At 45.4% G+C, this 21,492-nt stretch overlaps 1 protein-coding gene across 2 annotated transcripts; it reads left to right on the plus strand.

Annotated features, from left to right (window-relative positions):
• Positions 1–1,573: 1,573 nt before the first annotated feature.
• METTL1 (methyltransferase like 1) lies at positions 1,574–17,344 on the plus strand. Of its 2 annotated transcripts, none has more exons than XM_040425938.1 (6): positions 1,574–1,780; positions 4,883–5,049; positions 7,948–8,132; positions 10,028–10,141; positions 15,263–15,364; positions 16,838–17,344. In XM_040425938.1, exons 1-6 carry the CDS (start codon positions 1,653–1,655, stop codon positions 16,970–16,972), a joined length of 831 nt encoding a protein of 276 aa, XP_040281872.1. In that variant the 5' UTR covers positions 1,574–1,652; the 3' UTR covers positions 16,973–17,344. The 2 variants fall into 2 exon arrangements, with proteins under 2 accessions (XP_040281872.1, XP_040281873.1); XM_040425939.1 differs by lacking the exon at positions 16,838–17,344 and adding an exon at positions 15,942–16,825 and having other exon boundaries at positions 15,263–15,476.
• Positions 17,345–21,492: the final 4,148 nt, after the last annotated feature.

Raw genomic sequence — 21,492 nt, forward strand, 5'->3', positions numbered from 1 at the left:
GGTTTTCCCATTAGTCAACAAGCGCCTGATCATAGGGTCTGAATGCCAGAACCCCACCGATCCTGAGGACGAGGGTCCTTTAGCCTCCATTACTGCATCATTCAAAATCTATGGAACTAATGGAAATAGCGGAGTCCTATGGAAACTGAATGGAGCGGTAGGAAGCATTCCTGACCACTGCTCCATTCAAAAGCCCAGTGATCAGATACTTATCAGCTATCCTTTAGATACGTGATGATAGCGTTGATTATGGAAAATCCCCTTAAAAGGGTTGTCCGCTTTTTTCTATTGATGACCTTTCCTGAGAATAAGTAATCAGTAGTAAAAAGCGGACAACCCCTTTAAGGGAATTTTATCAGATCAGTAGTGGTCCCACTCTCGGCACCCCCGCTGATCAGCTGTTTGAAGAGAAGGCTGATTTGAAGAGCAGGTAAAAAAAGTCAGCTTTTTTTTAACATACCCTAAGTGGTTAACCCCTTAAAGACCAGGCCTATTTTCATTTTTTCCTCCCCACGTTCCAATAGCAATAACTTTTTTATTTTTTCCATTTACATAGCCGTATGAGGGCTTATTTTTAGTGGGACAAGATGCGTTTTTTAATGCCACCTTTTAATCTACCATGTCTTGTATTAGAAAACGGGGAAAAAATTCTTCAGGGGGTAAAATAAATAAAAAATAAAAAAAAACTGAAATCCGCCATGGTTTTTTCAGGTTTTGACATCACAGTGTTCACTATGCACTAAAAATCCTGATGTCCTTAATTTACGGATTTACTGTAGATTGCAGCATATGCACACAAGGATTAGCCCCATTGTCACTCACTGGCGCCAATCCTTGCCTTTTCTGTACGGAAGCCGTGGGAATAAATATCATGTTCTGTATTTCTGCTGATAAATTATTGTCTGTGGCGCCAAACCTCCAGCCAGAAATGTTCCGATACATGTGAGTGATGCTACAGAAGCCCCATGTGCAGGGATCAGCAACCTCTGAAACTTCTATGGGAGTTAGTGTGGATGATGGGAGTTGTACTTTCGCAACAGCTGTTGTGCCGAAGGTTGCTGATCCCAGTCCTGCATATTCATGGGATGCGGATTGTCATCAGCTTTGATGCGCATTTGGGTGTGGAATCCAGGGTCATGGGCACCAGTGCAGCCAATGACGTCCCCCAGAGGTACATGATCCAGCAGTGACATGCTTCTTGCGGGCCAATCATTGGCTGTAGTGACCCTGTCCGTGTGGACGTTGACAGATGGGGGGAGTGAAAATCTATTGAAGTAAAGCAGGGAACCAGAACAGAGCAGGTGAGTAGGGGTTTCCAAAAGTATTCCAGGTTGAGGGGTGGTGGTCGAGAAGGTAAAAAAGAAAAAAAAGATAAAAATAACTAGTCATATCAGTTTTTCTCAATGCTTTTTGAAACCGTTTTATTTTTCCTATGTTGTAGCTATTTCAATAAACATAACTCTTGATATCTTATGACAGCACCCTCTGCCAACATTAAAGATGGCCGCACTGGGATGAGAGCTGTGAATAAGGGGGCGTCGCTACAGGTCACATGGCTAGGCTGACGTCACGGCCTGCGACCAGCAGGGAAGTGAGTGCGGGCAGCACGTTGCCGATGTGCACCAGGCAGGGAGAGCGGCTAGTTCAGCGCCATGTCCGAGAGCCAGGTGCAGCTATGTACCGCGGCCACAGAGCCGGGGGGGAGCGTGTCCCTGCCTCAGAAGCGCTATTACCGGCAGAGGGCGCACTCCAACCCCATGGCTGATCACACCTTCCAGTAGTAAGTATGTGGAGCCGGGAATAAGAAACTACCTGTCACAGACTGCAGATACTAGGTGGGGGTCCTCTGCCAGAGACCGTGGGGAGCATGGTGCCTGAACCCTCCCACCACAGACGACCCCTTTAATCAGCTAGCCGCGGTGTCATTTGGTGACCGCCACCTGTCCGAATCTTGAGACCCACTGCAAGTGGCTGATTTCAGGATGAGGTGCACCCATTCTAATGAATGACATCCAAGTTAGGCTACTTTCACGCTGGCGTTTTGGCTTTCCGTTTGTGAGATCTGTTCAGGGCTCTCACAAGCGGTCCAAAACGGATCAGTTTTGCCCTAATGCATTCTGAATGGAAAAGAATGCCTCAGTTTGCCTCCTTTCAGTCTCCATTCTGCTCTGGAGGCGGACACCAAAACGCTGCCTGACGAAGCGAAACGGATCCGTCCTGGCACACAATGTAAGGCTACTTTCACACTTGCGTTTGTGCGGATCCATCATGGATCTGCACAAACGCTTCCGTTCAGAACGGATCAGTTTGTATTATCTTTAACATAGCCAAGACGGATCCGTCTTGAACACCATTGAAAGTCAATGGAGGACGGATCCGTTTTCTATTGTGCTAGATTGTGTCGTGGACTTACATTGTGTGTCAGAACGGATCCGTTTGGTTCAGTTTCATCAGACGGACACCAAAACACTGCACGCAGCGTTTTGGTGTCCGCCTCAGGAGCGGAATGGAGACTGAACTGATCCTTATCCATTCAGAATGCATTAGGGCAAAACTGATCCATTTTGGACCGCTTCTGAGAGCCCTGAACGGATCTCACAAACGGAAACCAAAACGCCAGTGTGAAAGTAGACTAAGTCAATGGGGACGGATCCGTTTTCTCTGACACAATCTGGCACAATAGAAAACTGTTCAAGACAGATCCGTCATGGCTATAGAAGACATAATACACCCGGATCCATTCATGGCGGATGCATGTGGTTGTATTATTGGATTGGAAGCGGTTTTGCAGATCCATGATGGATCCGCGAAAAACGCTAATGTGAAAGCAGCCTAATACATGGAGGGCCTGGGTCCCCCCGAGCCTGTGCTTGTTAGGGTGAATTCACATGGGGCAGATTAATTACGGAAATATCTGCGACTAGTACACATGGCAAGTGCCGGCCAGCGGCTACTGATTAAGGCAGAATGCACCCGGCCGTGAGCGGTCCATGGTATCCCGGCCTGGATTCCTGCTGACAGCAGGAGCACACGGCGTCATTGGTTGCTATGACGCCGTGCGTTTCATGCCACCGCTGCACTACAGTGATACACTGGTATAGATCATATGAGTGTATTACTGTAGTGCAGCGGCGGCATGAAGCGCACGGCGTCATAGCAACCAAGCGCCTGCTCTCACGCTCCTGCCGCACCCACGGCCGTGTGCATTCGGCCTAAATGGCATTTTCAGGACTTTGATGACCTGCCCTCAGGATAGGTCGACAATATCAGATTGTTGGAGGGTCTGACACCCGACACCCCCGCCGATCACCTGATTAGGGCAGGCGCTGGAAGCTCCATCCACTGTGGGTCCAGGGCCGGCATACTGGACTACTGCATCATGGCCATGTACTTCTTGTTCCATCCACGGTATAGTTTGTCAGAACTGGCTGGTCCCGGGCGTTGGACTCCACCGATCTGATGTTGAGGTTAGGCCCGCAGTATATACCTACCAGAAATCCTGTTTAATCAGACGAGCCTCTAATGTGTATGGGGGTTGGGTTTAGCAGGGGTGCTGGAGCTGCTGGCTAAATGGGAGCTTGTCCGCCTGCTGTCTAAAGTGGGTGGCCAGCCATAGTCATGGCCCAGCTGTCAGAACGTGAGCAAAAGATCATGTTGATCTGCAGGCAGCATGTTATAGAGCAGGAGGAGCTGAGCAGATTGATATATAGATTTATGGGAAAAGATCCAGTAAATCCTGTAATTTCTTTATATAAATTCTTTCTCGTCCTATCGATGACTGACAGCTAACATCCAATTACAAGTCATACTGGATCTTTTCCCATAAATCTATAGATCAGTCTGCTCCGCTCCTCCTGCTCTATAACATGCTGCCTGTAGCTTGCATTGCATTTTCATGGTGAAACGATTCATTTCAATGGGTCCGCAAAAAATGCAGACAGCACACCGTATGCTGTCCGCATCAGTATGTCCGTTCCGTAGCAAAAAAATAGAACATCCGCCAAAAAAACTGATGACATACAGATGTCATCCGCAAAACACATACGGTCGTGTGCATGTAGCCTAATTCTGAGAATGGAAGTCCTGGTCCCGTGATCTGATGGAGCGGCAGGTCAAGCATGCGCACTTTCATTCAGTGCAGCGCTCAGTTATTTCAGGCAGTCCCATAGAGAGAGAATGCAGCAGCAGTGTGCCTGCTAGCCACCCCATCATGGGAACGGGACCGCCATTCTAAGGATCGGTGAGGGTCCCAGTGGTCGGACCACCCCCGATCAGTTAGTTATAACATGTATTATAATCGGTTGAAGAGGTTGTCCAGGTTCAGAGCTGAAGCCTCCGCCTGCTTACCCACGGAGAGCATGGCATCTCCAAAAACACCCTTTGAAATGAAATGCTTCAATGCTCATGTCAGGGGGGCAGCCTGGGTGAAAACAGGGATATGTGTGGGTTCATCTGTGAACGTAGACAACCCCTTTAAAGGGAACCTGTCCCCGGGATTTTATGTATAGAGCTGAGGACATGGGTTGCTAGATCGCCGCTAGCACATCCGCAATACCCAGTCCCCATAGCTCTGTGTGCTTTTATTGTGTAAAAAAACCGATTTGATACATATGCAAATTATCCTGAGATGAGTCCTGTCCCTGACTCATCTCACCTACAGGACTCCTCTCAGGGTAATTTGCATATGTATCAAATTGGTTTTTTGCACAATAAAAGCACACAGAGCTATGGGGACTGGGTATTGCGGATGTGCTAGCGGCCATCTAGCAACCCATGTCCTCGGCTCTATACACAAAATCCCGGTGACAGGTTCCCTTTAAGGGCTTTTTACCAATGTTTTTACCAATTCTCAATTTTCTTTCTTTTTCACTTTATTTTCCAGTCCTGTTACACCAGAAGAAATGGATTGGTCACAATATTATCCTGAATACTTCAAGCCTTTATCACTGGATAGTTCTCATGATGACACGAAGGACTTGTCGGAGGTGAAGAAGCAGGAATATGCAGTCGAATTTGCAGACATTGGCTGTGGATATGGTGGTTTGCTGGGTACGGTTATAATTCAACTATCTCTACTATTTTTGGTTTTGCATTTTCGTTTTTTTCCTCCCCACATTCCAATAGCCATAACTTTTTTTTATTTTCCGTTCATTGAGGGCTTTTTTTTTTTTTTGGGATAAAGTGTATTTTTTATGGCCACCATTTAATTTACCATGTCTGTTATTGGAAAACAGGAAGAAATTATTTGTGGGGTTAAATAAAATAAAGTAAGTGTTCAATGTGTGCTAAAATTGACATGATATCTTTTTTTCGGCAGCTCAATACAAATACGGCGAAACCAAACTTGTATAGGTTGTTTTTGTTTTACTACTTTTACTTTAAAAAATAAAAACCTTTGGGAAAAAAAATCTAAATTTTCTTCATCGCTGTTTTCTGACAGCCGTAACTTTTTAATATTTTAGTCTACAGGGCTGTATGAGGGCTTGTTTTTTTTGCGGTTTTGATTGCTGCCATTTTTGTGGTAGGTACAACTTTTTTTTATCACTGTTCAGTTTTCTTGGTGGGGAAAGGTGACTAAAAATGGCGAATCGTGTGTGTTTCGTTGTTCACCACACGGGAATTTTTTAAAAACGTGGTGATACCTGATATATATATATATATATATATATATATATATATATATTTTTTTTTTTATATTTAATATATGATTTAAACTTTTGATTTTAATGTTTTTTTTTTTTTTCTGTTTACCCTTCAATTTTTATATAATAACTATTAGCCCCCCCCCTTAGGGGTCTATAAACTATGATCTTTTAATCCCTTGTGCTATTCACCCAAATAGAGATCTATTAGGTTGAATAGGATTCGGACACTGTTCCTGCTGAGCTGTGCCTCAGTGTTGATCGCGTCATCTGAGGGGGTTAAATGGCTGGGTTCAGCGGGATCGCTGTTCCCCGTCATTGTGGCTGGGTGTCTGCTGTATGATACAGCCAGCACCTGTCGTGTATGGAGTTGGCTTGCTGCAGCAGCCCGCTCCATTCATTTCCTCAACCACTGTGACGTACGGCTACTTCACGGTGGTTGAAGGTAGGGATCGACTGATTTTGAAGAAAAAAAATTTCCTACACATCTGCTGCAAATTAATATGTTTGTTAACGTGTATTTTTTTTTTTGTAAATCTTTTTCATTTATACTTAATATTTTTTTTTTTTTACTAACTTTTAGCCCCCTTAGGGACTAGAACCCTTGTCCTATTCACCCTGATAGAGATCTATCAGGGTGAATAGGAGCTCACACTGTCCCTGCTACTCTGCTCTGTGTACACAGCAGCATGGAGCTTACCATGGCAGCCAGGGCTTCAATAGTGTCCTGGCTGCCATGGTAACCAATCAGAGCCCCAGGATTACACTGCTGGGGCTCCGATCGGAGGAGCAGGGAAGAGGGGATCCTGTGGCCACTGCCACCAATGATTAATACTGGGGGGGGGGCTTGGGTGTGTGGCGCACTGCGCCACCAATGAATAATACTGGGGGGCTTGGGGGGGGGGGGGGGCGCACTGCACCACCAATGAAGAGAAATCTCTCATTAATTTATATACAGCATTCGGGAGCTGGCTGCAGAATCACATAGCCGGCTCCTGACCTCTATGAGCGGTAGCTGTGATCCACGGCACCTAAGGGGTTAACTACCGCGGATCGCAGCTACCGCTCATAGAGGTCGGGAGCCGGCTATGTGATTCTGCAGCCAGCTCCCGCCTCCTGTATATGAATTAATGAAAGAGTTATCTTCATTGGTGGAGCAGTGGCCACAGCCCTGCCCCTCCTCTTGTCCTCCCTCCTCTAATTGGCAGCAGCAGCACAGGGGGAGGAGACACTGCTTCCTTCTCCCCTGTGCTGCGGAGGGAACGCGGAGAGCGCTGAGAGCAGCGCGTTCTGTGTTCCCAATACGTTATCGGTATATCGGCAAAATAGATGCCGATACCGATAACTGTCAAAATCCTGAATATCGGCTGATAATATCGGTAAAACCGATAATCGGTCGATCCCTAGTTGAAGGGGTTAAACGTCAGCTCCAGAGATGCTTTAACTAATATTTTAGGGGATTGCATTAGGCCTCATGCACATGACCGTTCTGTTTTTTTGCGGTCCGCAAAAAAACAGAAGCCGTCCGTGTGCCTTCTGCAATTTGCGGAATGGAACAGACGCCCCTTTGTAGAAATGCCTATTATTGTCCGCAAAATGGAGAAGAATAGGACATGTTATATTTTTTTTTTGCGGGGCCAACTTATGGAGCAACGGATGCGGACAGCACTCGGTGTACTCTCTGCATCTTTTGCGGCCCCATTGAAGTGAATGGGTCCGCATCCGAGCCGCCAAAACTGTGGATCGGATGCGCACCAGAACAACGGCCGTGTGCATGAGGCCTTATAAGCATTTTCCCTGGAGGAACGCAACTGAATGGGAAATCTGCTGCTGCTTAGAGGGTGGTTCCACACATAGCATGTTTATGAAAAACACAGCATTTTTCTTGGGATTTTTTAGCCGGATGGTCGTTGTACGTCAATAGTAAGTACAAAGCACAGTAAATAGAGTGCATTCTTTGGCGTTTTTATTGGTTTTTGGTGCATTTTGTGGGCCAGTGGCATCTTTTTCAAAACACAGCATGTGCACCAATTTGTTCCGATTTTTTTTTTTCTGAAGCCTATTCAAGTGAAGGGGCTCGGGAGAAAAACTGACCGCACATGGCCAAATGGTGCTAGTAACTGCCCATGGATTACCGCTGATTGCCGGGCTGTGCCTGTACCTGCTCCTGTATGGGTGCAGCACAGCAATTAATAAACCGCACATTATCCCTCTTGGGCCGACTGTATACGTGATGTCAGCCGTTTGGTCTCTGCAATGTGGGTACATCATTAAAGTCAGGTTTGTATCTCTGCTTGATTTGTAGTTGAGTTGTCTCCGTTGTTTCCAAACGCACTCATGCTTGGACTGGAGATACGTGTCAAAGTATCAGACTATGTGCGAGACAGGATCAAGTCTTTGAGGGCGTCCCACCCCGGCCAGTACCAGAACATTGCCTGTATCAGGAGTAACGCTATGAAGTACCTTCCCAACTTCTTCAAGAAAGCACAGGTAGCTTCTGCATGACCACCTTTTATAACCTCCTAAGGGTATGTCCGGTGTTTTTGTGTTCATTATTAAAAGGGTTGTCCGGTTTTCTCATATTGATGACCTTTCCTCAGGATAGGTCATCGATATCCGATTGGTGGGGATCCGGCACCCCTGTTTGAAGAGACCGCAGCACATCTGCGAGCGTTGCGTTTTCCTCACGGTTTACCTGCTCGCAGTGTAATTACCGCTGCTTCGTCCCATTCACTTGCAGGCCTCAGGCATGGCCACTACTGTGGATGGAGGCTCTGCTTTTGGTGCTGGCGGCTGCCACAAACAGATATTTGGTGGGTGCCGGGTACAGGATTTTCTTTTATATTTGTAAACATTTTAGTGGACTTATTTCATTTTTTTCAGTCCCCATAGTGTCCTTGACCCTGTGGTCCTTTGGATCCTGGCATAACTCTGTCCTGTAGTAATGTATTTTGCCTCTCAGTGTTAGGGCTCATGCACATGACGTATGTATTTTGTGGTCCGCAAAAAATACGGACGACGTCCGTGTGCATTTCGTATTTTGTGAAACGGAACAGCTGCCCACTAACAGATCAGTCCTATCCTTGTCCGTAATGCGGACAATAATAGGACATGTTCTATTTTTTGCGGAACGGAAATACGGACATACAGAAACTGAATGCACACGGAGTAACGTCTGTTTTTTTTTTTGCGGACCCATTGAAATAAATGGTTCCGCATACGGTCCGCAAAACAACGGAACGGACACAGAAAGAAAATACGTTCGTGTGCAAGAGGCCTTATTCTGGCAAATATCCTAATAGGTCCCATGTTTATCAGGTCCTAGTAGGCTTTGTTTCATCGCAGACCTGAGGGGTGACTGCCATAGTACCCCATTGGTACCGAGAGTACGTTGTAAGGGGTAATGTGCTTCCAAAGGGAGCCCCCTCCTTCTTTAAAACCACTATGATGAGCCTGGGATTGGAGTTAACTTTAATGCCAGCATTTGCAGTAGAGGGACGCCAATGCAATTAAAGGTGTTCGGCTACTTTCACACTAGTGGCATGGACCTCTAGTGCCGCTAGTGAACGTGTGGCCCCAGACTGCAGCTCCGTCCCCATTGACTATAATGGGGGCGGGGCGGAGTTCCGGTGGAAGCATGACCGCGCACGGCGAGAGGCTGCCGGAAAAAAACTACGACATGTCCGACATTTATTCCGGCAGCATCTCGCCGTGCGCTGCCGACACTCCGCCCCGCCCCTATTATAGTCAATGGGGACGGAGCAGCAGTTCGGGGGCACACGTTCACTAGCGGCAGGATGGATCCGACAGGCTGTTCACCCGACGGAACAGCCTGCCGGAGGTCCGTGCCGCTAGTGTGAAAGTAGCCTTAGCCAATATTTTATTTCATGTTTTTCCCTTTGATAACAGTAATGCCTTTTTCATTGGTACTCCTTAAATGTTGTGCACGCATTGAAATAAATCTTTCTCTAGCGATGTGGCTAGAGATTCATTCTCACGCATGCGCTGGGGATTGCAACCAGGCTACAATCACATGCGCAATGTACGACACATGATCCCAGAAGAACAGTAGCACAGCACTGGCCTGGTAAGCCACATTTAATAAGTACCAATGAAAAAGGTGTTAGTGTGATCAAAGGGGGGGGGGGGGGGCGAATATGAAATTTAAAAAAATGGATGACCCCTTTAATTAGTAGCTCTCACTGCACTTACAAGGCTTCCTAAGCTGTACTTGGGCAAGTCAAGCTGCGTTAGCATCAGTGTCTGATGACAAGTCGTCGACTGTTGCCAATAGCAACCAGTAGATTTATGGTGGCCGCTTATGTTCAGATGTCATTGACGATTCAAACATTTCCAATTTTTTTAAAAAATTTTTTCCCTTCTAGCTTAGTAAAATGTTCTTCCTGTTTCCGGACCCTCACTTTAAGAAGACGAAACATAAATGGAGGATCATCAGTTCCACGCTGTTGGCAGAATATGCTTACGTGCTACGTGTTGGGGTAAGTCATACACATTGGCACTGGGTTTATACAAAAGCCTAAGAAACATCCAGCCATCTTGCTTCTTTTTTACGTTTACATTTTTAGTCATTTGCCGTTCAAATGCAACTGATCACAGGTTCTAAGTACCAAAAAAAAAGCACCGGGAAGGAGTTGTTGGAATGAAACTTTCTGTGTGTGAATGTAATGGTGATAGATGTAAGTGATTACTATATTAGAGAGAGAGGATAGGTTTACTGAGGAAAACTGTTCCTTTTAAAAGGAGGCTCTAGGACCCAGTTGGGCCACTTCCAGCCTGGATACAATACGAGATACGGCAGGACATGGAGGCATAGAGGTTCCGTACGGTATCCTGCGGCACATTTACCCACAGATGTTCCATCTGGGCCTGTAGATCCTGCACTCTCGTAGGTTGTCAAAGCTAGTGTCCCAGCTGGTCCTATAAATGTCCAAATGGTGATAAATCTGGTGATCGGGCAGCCAAGGTAGTGTTACAATCTGGCTGAGACACCAGGAAACCCTTGAGCATTATCCTGCTGAGAAATGCCAGTTGGCAGCCCTGCCATGAGAGGCATCCCATGTGGCCGCAGGTTGTTCTGCACATGTCGCTGAGCTGTTAGTGCCCCTCATATCATTACTAGGGGTGACCAACTCCCCAGATCATCACACCAGCCGTGTGTCACTTTATAGCAGAGGACGGATGGAATCGCTTATCATGTGGCCTCCATACTCGAACCCGATTATCATCGGATCCCAACGCACTATAGATATGTCGCTAAAGATGATACTGTTCCAGTCTGTAGCAGTCCAGGTTTCCCATTCACTCAAACAAAGGTGACAGCGGCTGGCTGTCAGTGGCAGGGCATGTAATGGGCGTGACGCCAAATTTTCTTCAACTAAGAACCTGGAAATGGGCTGGGCAGATACAGGAGTATTTAATGAAGGTGCCACCTGTGTCTGGATGGTGGACAAAGAAACGGTCTTATCTGCTGGCACTTGTTGGTGGATCAAATGATTCTCTCTACTGGTGGTCTGGAGCCTGTTCGCTGTGTATGCATGCCCTCAGGTAACCATTGCTCCTAACACATCGTAACAGCTAGGTTAGAACGGTCTACATGGCGGGCAGTTCATTAAAACTACCATCCTGCTGCTCTGTCCATTTATGCCCCCCCTTCCTCCTCTAAGTTTGTCTTCGAGTGCGTAGTAGAGGCATGTCTATCAGTCAGTAATCTCTCACCAAGAGGTACACTACCCAAAAATGGCCTCTGAGAGCCTATTTATAGGGCAGCGCAGGAAGGACTTTTACTCCCTCTTGTCTAATCAGACCACACCTGCCTGAGACATCACAATATGCAGAGTTTTGCGGCAATCTGACATCTTTATCTGGGTGTATAATTTTTTCGTTGTCAGTGAGTGTAGATCTCAGTCAGTTTTCTTCTGTAGAACTTTATTCTGATTGAGGCATGGATCACAGTTTTTGTTGTATGGTGGTAAATGTAGCCTTCCCTATTTGACGTAGTTGCTTTCTATTAATGCAAGCACTTCTCTCTCACTAAAGGGTTATCAGTCCCATAGAAGTAAATGGAGCTGTGGACGAACCTGCATGCAACAGTGCCATTCTTTTTTTTATTTATTTTTTCAGCGATTGAGAGGGGGTCCCCACAACCGGTTTCAGTTATGATATTTTTTTTACTAATAATCTTTGTTGGATAACACCAAGAAAAAATATATAACATTTCAAAGGTTTTGAGAAAAAGTTATTGTCAAATAACATTAGAAAATGGACAAAAATCCCCCAGCTCTTTCCTTTATCTCCCCTACTTTCGTTTGGTCCTATTTTGGCCCATATTACTGTTACAACTCTTGTCTTCCTACTCCATACTGTCCTATGGCTGAAGCATCAGTCTCCCTCTCTGCCTTATGTGCAGTAGGGCAAGCTGTCACAATGAACATGGTGTCTGAGCTGATTACAGCATGTTATAGAGCAGGAGGAGCTGAGCAGATCGTTATATAATTTTATAGGAAAACATTCAGTATAACCATACTTCCCAACGTTTGGAAAACACAAAGGCCCCTTTCACACGGGTGAGTTTTCCGTGTGGGTGCAATGCGTGAGGTCAACGCATTGCACCCGCACTGAATCCGGACCCATCATTAATTTCTATGGGGCTGTGCACATGAGCGGTGATTTTCACGCATCACTTGTGAAAATCGCAGCATGCTCTATTTTGTGTGTTTTTCACGCAACGCAGGCCCCATAGAAGTGAATGGGGCTGCGTGAAAATCGCAAGCATCCGCAAGCAAGTGCGGATGCGGTGCGATTTTCACGCATGGTTGCTAAGAGACGATCAAGATGGGGACCCGATCTTTATTATTTTCCCTTATAACATGGTTATAAGGGAAAATAATAGCATTCTTTATACAGAATGCTTAGTACAATAGGGCTGGGTTAAAAAAATAATAAATTTAACTCGCCTTAATCCACTTGTTCGCGCAGCCCGGCTTCTCTTCTGTCTTCATCTTTGCTGTGCACAGGAAAAGGACCTGTGGTGACGTCACTCCGGTCATCACATGATCCATCGCCATGGTAAAAGATCATGTGATGGACCATGTGATGACCGGAGTGACGTCATCAAAGGTCCTATTCCTCAAAGAAGACTACAGAAGAGATGCCGACTGCGTGAACAAGTGGATTAAGGGGAGTTAAATTATTAGAATTAATTTTTTTAACCCCTCCAGCCCTATTGTACTATGCATTCTGTATTCAGAATGCTATTATTTTCCCTTATAACCATGTTATAAGGGGAAATAATACAATCTACACAACACCTGACCCAAACCCGAACTTCTGTGAAGAAGTTCGGGTTTGGGTACCAAACATGCCGATTTTTCTCACGCGCGTGCAATACGCATTACAATGTTTTGCACTCGCGGGGAAAAATCGCGCATTTTCCCGCGAAGCACCCGTATCTTATCCGGGCCAAAAACATGATGCCCGTGTGAAAGAGGCCAAAGGGACAATATGTGCGGTGTGCGTAGTGTTCCGCAACAATTTTTTTTTCATACTAGGCCACTCCTCTAACTCCGCCCAAAACATAACTATACACACCCAGTCCCCTTAATGCCACCACATAGTAATTAGTCCCCCTTTATGCCAGCACACAGTAGTAATGCCCACACTGTGCCCCCCTCACAGTAGCTGTGCCCACATGTGTCCCCTTCATAGGAGCAGCAGAGGCTGATTCCCGACCTGCCCCACTGCTCCTACACAGACCAGCAGCGCAATGTGTGACAGATATTGTGCTGCTGCTGGGGAGCGTCGGCAGCTGAATGGTGAAGCGGGGAGTGGGTGGCTCCTGCTTCACCACTACAGTCAGCTGTCTCTGCGTCCTATGGACACAGACAGCTGACAGTGGGACATACCTCAAGCGTTGTGGGACAGCCATGGAAATCTGGGCCTGTCCTGCCGGATCCGGGATAGTTGGGAGGTATGTGTATAATGTATTTTTTCATTCATTTAAATTCCTGCTCATTTCGGGCTTTGAAGTCGGGAAGGCGACTGACATGCACAGCCATAGAGGGACAGCTGTCAATCACTGATGGGACTACCCGCTTGACTTCAAACTCAGAATGAGCAGGAATTTAAAGGGATTCTGTCATGAGATTTTACCCCTATAACCTAAACATATGCCCATGTCCGTACTAATAACATGAATCCTAAGCTGGCCTTATTAAACCTGCTTGTGGCTCTATTAGCCCAAAAAACTGGTTTTTATAACCTGTCAATCACCTACCTAAGGTGCCCAAGGGGACGTCCGTTAATACAGGGTGCCCGGCCGCACCCATAGCCGTCTGGTGCCCAGCGCCGCCTCCGCAATCCTCCCGTCCCTTTGCCAGATCCCGAGCGTGCGCACTAGGCTCAGCCTGATGCGCTTGTGCGGACTCCTGGCAGCGGCTTTGTTAAGACAGGGAGGGCGGCGCTGGGCACCAGACGGCGATGGGTGCGGCCGGGCACCCTGTATTAACGGACATCCCCTTGGGCACCTTAGATAGGTGATTGACAGGTTATAAAAACCTGTTTTTTAGGCTAATAGAGCCACAGGCAGGTTTAATAAGGCCAGCTTAGGATTAATGTTATTAGTACGGACATGGGCATATGTTTAGGTTATAGGGGTAAAATCTCATGACAGAATCCCTTTAAATGAATAAATTACGAGTTTTACTGAATCTTTTCCCATGAAAATATATACCACTCTGCTCAGCTCCTCCTGCTCTGCCGCCTGCAGATTACTTCCAATTTTCATGGCGGCAGGTTCCCTGAAGCCCCTCTCCTCGGCTGACCACCAGCCAGGAGATGGTAGAGATCATCAGGAGATTCATTTTTGTGTTCTCTGCAGGATTTCTACTATGCTATTTGGTTTCAACCTGTGGCTCTCCAGCTGTTGCAAAACTATGACTCCCATCATGCCCCAATAGCCGCACGGTGGGGATACTCTTGAGCGAATTGAGCTTCGGTTCATAGATCTGAAGTCGATTCGTTCAAAAACTTTGGTTAGAATTCATAAAAATGTATTGGCTCTGTGGAGCCAAACTTCGTCTCTGTGCGAGACTTCGGTGAATTACTTCAGTATTCCTATTCTGATTTAAAATACTGGCTAGTACCTCGGTACCAAAGTCTACTTCGGATTCCTATTTTAAAATGTTTTTCAGTACGCATATAGGAATACCGAAGTCTCGCGCCACTTTGGCTGAGATGAGGTTTGGCTCCACAGAGCCAATACATTTTAATGCTGTATGGAGACGGCATTAAAACCAAAGTTTTTGATCTCCAGACTAGTGGGGAACATTGATGGCTACAGATGGACGAACAGTGAGGACATCTATATTCCGTATTTACTTTCGAAGTTTAGCGTTCCTCTAAAGTTGGTTTCAGGGTCTTTGAAAAGTCAGCAGTGTTTGGGGACTTCCCGCCGGGTATGACTCTGATAACGTGTGGCTACGTGTGTGCTGGCTGCAGCTGTAACTACATGTTGTATCATCAGGTGGAATAAAGGAAACTCTTTACGTGACCCTCTTCGTCTGTCATGAGTCATAATGTTTTCCTGGTTTCGTGTGGTGCAGGGGCTGGTTTATACGATTACAGATGTGGAAGAAGTTCACGAGTGGATGGTGACACACTTCACGGAACATCCTCTTTTTGAGAGGGTTTCAAAAGAACAACTGGTAAGACCGTGTCCTGTAATACAGCTTCATCCGTGTAATGCACTTCTCACACGTCATAAATTTTTCTACTACTTTCGTCTTGTGAAATAAGTGGTTAGCTTCCCTTAACGGGGTATTTATAAAAATAAATAAATAAGCCTCAAAAATACGTTGCTTGGTGGTGTCGCAGGTCCCGACGGTGAAGTGGGTACAGTTCACACAGGTAAAAGTGTTTCTTTGGATAGGACCGCGCTACCTCTGGAATCACAGAGAATCCACAATCGAAGCCAGCAAGATATTCACAAGCATGGGGAAGCAAACAGGCCAGTCAAAACCTCTCCTCCTCTCCTTTCCAGGCTTCTATGGAACACCAAAATTGCATCCAATAGTGAAGTACCGTCATGCAAGTCGGAGTAAAAACGGTTTTATTATACTCACAATGCACACGTATAAACAAGCAGTATACAATGGATCAAAATCACCCGACCCGGGTTTCGCTCGGTTGAGCTTCGTCAGGGGTATCTTGCTGGCTTCGATTGTGGATTCTCTGTGATTCCAGAGGTAGCGCGGTCCTATCCAAAGAAACTCCCTTAACGGGGTGGTTTTCTCTGTCCTTGAACCCTCTTCTGTTTATATCCATCATGTGCGAGGGCTCATTGGTGCTCTTTGTCAGATATATATGTCATAGTGATCTTGCAGGCACTGCGGTTGTACCCACGGGATCAGTGGAGGAAGCACAGCTGATTACACCTAGCTGGATTCTTACCACAACTGATGACGCTGATCCCAGTCGTGTAACCGCCTAGATGCCGCGGTCAATAGTGACCATGGCATCTCATCAGTTAGACTGAAAGGAAGAGGGATCCTCTGTAAAATGTTCCCCTTTACCCAGTCCATCCCCTCTTAACAGAATGTCCGTCCATCAGTTTGTGACCTTAAGCTCAAGGGTACTTGGGTTCTGCAGCAGGACAATGATCCGAATCGCACCAGTGTGTCCACCTCTGGCTGAAAAACAAACAAAATGAAGGTTTTGGAGTGGCCTAGTCAAAGTCTGGGCTTAGATCTGATTGAGATGCTGGAGCATGACCTTAAACAGGCCATTCACGCTCAAACCATCCAATGTGGCTGAATTAAAACAATTATGCAAAAAAGAGTGGGCCACAGAGATGTGAAGGTTATCTCAAATTCTTGATAGCAGTTGTTGCCGGCAAGGGTGGCACAGCCGGTTAGTAGGTTTAGGGGGCAATTACTTTTTCACATAGGGTTGGTTTGGATTCATTTTTTATCCTTAATCAAAGAAATCCACATTTATAAACTGCATTTTTGTATTTACTCAGGTTATCTTTGATATTCAAATTTGTTTGATAATCTGAAAAGAAATCTGTAAAGGGGTAAATACTTTTTCCCAGCACTGTAGGTGTGGGTTCCACCTCTGGGCCCTGCACCTTTCTGACATTGGTGGCACATCCTTGTCTTCTTCTGTTGTGTTTGCAGGCAGGTGACATCATCATTGATAAACTGGGCACATCTACAGAAGAAGGAAAGAAGGTTCAGCGTAACAAAGGCCAAAACTTCCTGGCTGTATTTCGCCGCGTGGAAAACAGTACTTTCAGAAGTCCGGATTCCTAGCTGTGCGAGAAGGGTTCTGAAGACAAATCTAAAACTTTGGCTGTTCATTTGTTAATGGCAGAACTGTTAACCCTTTTGGGACAAGCAGCAGATGCAAGCCCCTCCATGACTATGTACATATGGGGCACCAGAAGCCCCGCCACATGCGGCTGTCCAGCTCTGACCTGCAGATCAGGCAGATAACTGACACACTAGTCTATCTGCTGAGGATTTAGTAGTGACTTACAGGTGTGTGGTTTGAGGACATCTGCAAAGCTGTATTTTGCAATTTTTTTCAGCCACCTTATTTGAGGCAACAGATGATTTAAAAAAAATAAAATAAATGGATTTAGCTTTAAGGGGTATTCCGCTTATAACAAGTTATCCCTTATCCACATGATAGGGGATAACGATCAGATTGGTGGGGGTCCTACTGCTGGGACTGCCCCACTGGTCACTCGAATGGGGGCTTCGTACCCTGTGGAGGCCCCCTGAAATGAACGGAGCAGCTGCTTCATTAATTTCTACAGGAGCACTGGAGATAGCCAAGTATAGTTCTCGGCCGTCTCCAGCACTCCAATAGAAATGAATGGAGCAGCAGTGCGCTTTCCTAACCTTCTGCTCCACAGGGTAAGGAGCCCCCGTTCTCTTGATCAGTGGGGGTTCCAGCGGTAGGACCTACACCAATCTGATAGTTTTTCCCATATTCTGCAGATAGGGAATAACTTGTCATGACTGGAATACCCCTTTAAAATATGTACACAGTGAACCACTTTTTTTTTTTTTTTTTTTTTTTTTTTTTTTTAATTGTGCAAGTGACCGGAAGTTGCAATTTTCTTATTTTTAATAAACCAGTTGTAAAATCTTAATTGCATGTGATGGAATCATTTCTTTAGAAAAATCTTTATCCTTTTCCGTAGTTTAGGTGGGCTGCAGTAAACTTGCGTGGGTTACTGGTAATAGCTGGTTTATGATTAAGGGCCTGTGTGAGGTCCGAAACACATCAGTGTTACGATATGCACACCACGGGAGGAATTGATCATGAGGGGAATATTTGAAGTCCGTTTTGCTTGTGTTGGAGAACTTTATACCACATTTAGGCTACTTTCACACTAGCGTTCGGAGCGGGTCCGTCTGATGTTTCATCAGACGGATCCGCTCCTGTAATGCAGACGTTTGCATCCGTTCAGAACGGATCCGTCTGCATTATAACTTAGATCCGTCCAGACTTTACATTGAAAGTCAATGGGGGACGGATCCGTTTGAAGATTGAGCCATATAGTGTCATCTTCAAACGGATCCGTCCCCATTGACTTACATTGTAAGTCTGGACGGATCCGCTTGCCTCCGCACGGCCAGGCGGACACCCGAACGCTGCAAGCAGCGTTCAGGTGTCCGCTCGCTGAGCGGAGCAGCGGCTGAACGCTGGCAGACTGATGCATTCTCAGCGGATCCGCGTCCACTGAGAATGCATTAGGGTTGGACGGTTGCGTTCGGGGCCGCTTGTGAGCCCCTTCAAACGGAGCTCACGAGAGGACACCCGAACGCAGGTGTGAAAGTAGCCTTATCAAATGTAATATGTTTAATAAATCTGTCTTATCCTAAAACCTAACACTTTTCTCTAGAAAAGCTACTCTAGTTTTCCTACTCCACCTTCCTACTTGAGTGGTATTGTGACTTTTGAAAAAGTCTCCACTATAAATCTGAAGTGAAACTCAATAACATGGCTAATCACACCCACTTCTCCACGCACATTTAAAACCACCTCAGCCCCCCTAGCTTAAACCCCCTTAATGACCAGACCACTTTTTACAATTCTGCACTACACTACTTTCACGGTTTATTGCGCGGTCATACAACTTGCCAACCAAATGAATTTTACCTCCTTTTCTTCTCACTAATAGAGCTTTCATTTGGTGGTATTTCATTGCTGCTGACATTTTAACTTTTTTTGATATTGACCGGAATTTTTGCAAAAAAAGTCATTTTTCAATTTCTGTTGTAAAATTTTTCAAATAAAACTACATTTCTATATAAATTTTTCTCTAAATTTATTGTTCTACATGTCTTTGATAAAAAAAAAATGCAATAAGTGTATATTTATTGGTTTGGGTAAAAGTTATAGCGTTTACAAACTATGGTGCAAAAATGTGAATTTACGCACTTTGACTTTCTGAGCACCTGTCATGTTTCCTGAGGTTCTACAATGCCCAGACAGTAGAAACACCCCACAAATGACCCCATTTCGGAAAGTACACACCCTAAGGTATTCGCTGATGGGCATAGTGAGTTCATGGAAGTTTTTATTTTTTGTCACAAGTTAGCGGAAAATTATATATATATTTTTTTCTTACAAAGTCTCATTCCACTAACTTGTGACAAAAAATAAAATTTTACATGAACTCACCATACCCCTCACGGAATACCTTGGGGTGTCTTCTTTCTAAAATGGGGTCACTAAAGTGTGAGAAGTAGTTTAGAATCCAAATGCGTAAAAAATGCCCTGTGACAATCCTAAAAGTACTCATTGGAATTTGGGCCCCTTTGTGCACCTAGGCTGCAAAAAAGTGTCACATGTGGTATCGCCGTACTCAGGAGAAGTAGGGCAATGTGTTTTGAGGTGTATTTTTACATATACCCTATGCTGGGTGAGATAAATATCTCTGTAAAAGACAACTTTTCCCATTTTTTTTTATAAAGTTGTCATTTTACAGAGATTTCTCTCACCCAGCATGGGTATATGTAAAAATACACCCCAAAACACATTGCCCTACTTCTCCTGAGTATGGCGATACCACATGTGTGACACTTTTTTGCAGCCTAGGTGCGCAAAGGGGCCCAAATTCCAATGAGTACTTTTAGGATTTCACAGGGCATTTTTTACGCATTTGGATTCCAAACTACTTCTCACGCTTTAGGGCCCCTAAAATGCCAGGGCAGTATAAATACCCCACAAGTGACCCCATTTTGGAAAGAAGACACCCCAAGGTATTCCGTGAGGGGCATGGCGAGTTCCTAGAATATTTTTTTTTTGGCACAAGTTAGCGGAAAATGTGTATATATATATATATATATATATTTTTTTCTCTTACAAAGTCTCATATTCCACTAACTTGTGCCAAAAAATAAAATTGTACATGAACTCGCCATGCCCCTCACGAAATACCTTGGGGTGTCTTCTTTCCAAAATGGGGTCACATGTGGGGTATTTATACTGCCCTGGCATTTTAGGGGCCCTAAAGCGTGAGAAGAAGTCTGGAATATAAATGTCAAAAAAATTTACGCATTTGGATTCCGTGAGGGGTATGGTGAGTTCATGTGAGATTTTATTTTTTGTCACAAGTGGAATATGAGACTTTGTAAGAAAAAAATAAATAAAATATTTCCGCTAAAAACATCCGCTAAAAAAATCTTCTATGAACTCGCCATGCCCCTCAAAAGTGATCTTTACAGCGCCGCAGTGATCAGAAAAAAAACATTTCTGTCACTGCGGTGGGGCGGACTGAACGCAAGTGTGCGCACAAGAACAGGCGTACGCTGCGTTTTTTGTAGAGCCTATAGAACATGCCTTATTCTTGTCCGCGGACAAGAAAAGGCATTTTCTATATAGTTCTGGCAATGTGCGGATCCCCAAAATGCGGAAAGCACATTGCCGCTGTCCATGTTTTTCGGATCCGCAAAACACATACGGACACCTGAATGGAGCCTTACAGGGGGGTGATCAATGACAGGGGGGTGATCAGGGGTTAATGAGGGGTTAATAAGTGACGGGGGGGGGGGGGGGTGTAGTGTGGTGATTGGTGCTACTTACAGAGCTGCCTGTGTCCTCTGGTGGTCGATCCAAGCAAAAGGGACCACCAGAGGACCAGGTAGCAGGTATATCAGACGCTTTCAGGGGTTAAAAAAAATCGGATCTACAGCCTGCCAGTGAATGATCGCCGCTGGCAGACTGTAGATCAGCTAGTTTACCTTCCGATCCTGTAAACGCACGCTCCTGTGTGCGCGCGTTCACAGGAAATCTCGCGAGATGATGCGCCGATGCGTCTATGAGGAACAAACCGACCGCCCGCAGGACGCATCCCTGCGTTAAAAACTGGAATGAGTGGTGTAAAAATGAAAAAAGTTGCATCATTTTTGTGCAAGTGAGTGAAAGTCGCAATAGCCCAATTTGCGACTGAGAATTCTGAAGTGAAGGCATGATAAATCGGGGCCTATTATTTTTCTATGCGAATAAAGTTTACAAGATCTTAATCTTACAGTTATTGCTTGATATCCTTTTATTGGACATTATCATTCAAATTGCCGGGCTTCACCTGTATTTGCAGAATAAACCACGTCAAGTGGAGGTGCAGTAGAGCAATTAATAATAATCTGAATACTGGTGCCCGGGTTGAACTGTGTACGGGAACCTCAAGAGGAAACCGGGGGATCAACATGTAATAAACAATTGCTGATTACAGTATTTTTGGGCTATAAGACGCACCGGACTATATGACGCATCTAGGCTTTGGAGGAGGAAAATAAGAAAAAAAATATTTTTC

This window comes from Bufo bufo, chromosome 3, assembly GCF_905171765.1.
Source record: "Bufo bufo chromosome 3, aBufBuf1.1, whole genome shotgun sequence".
NCBI classification, from domain to species: Eukaryota; Metazoa; Chordata; class Amphibia; order Anura; family Bufonidae; genus Bufo; species Bufo bufo.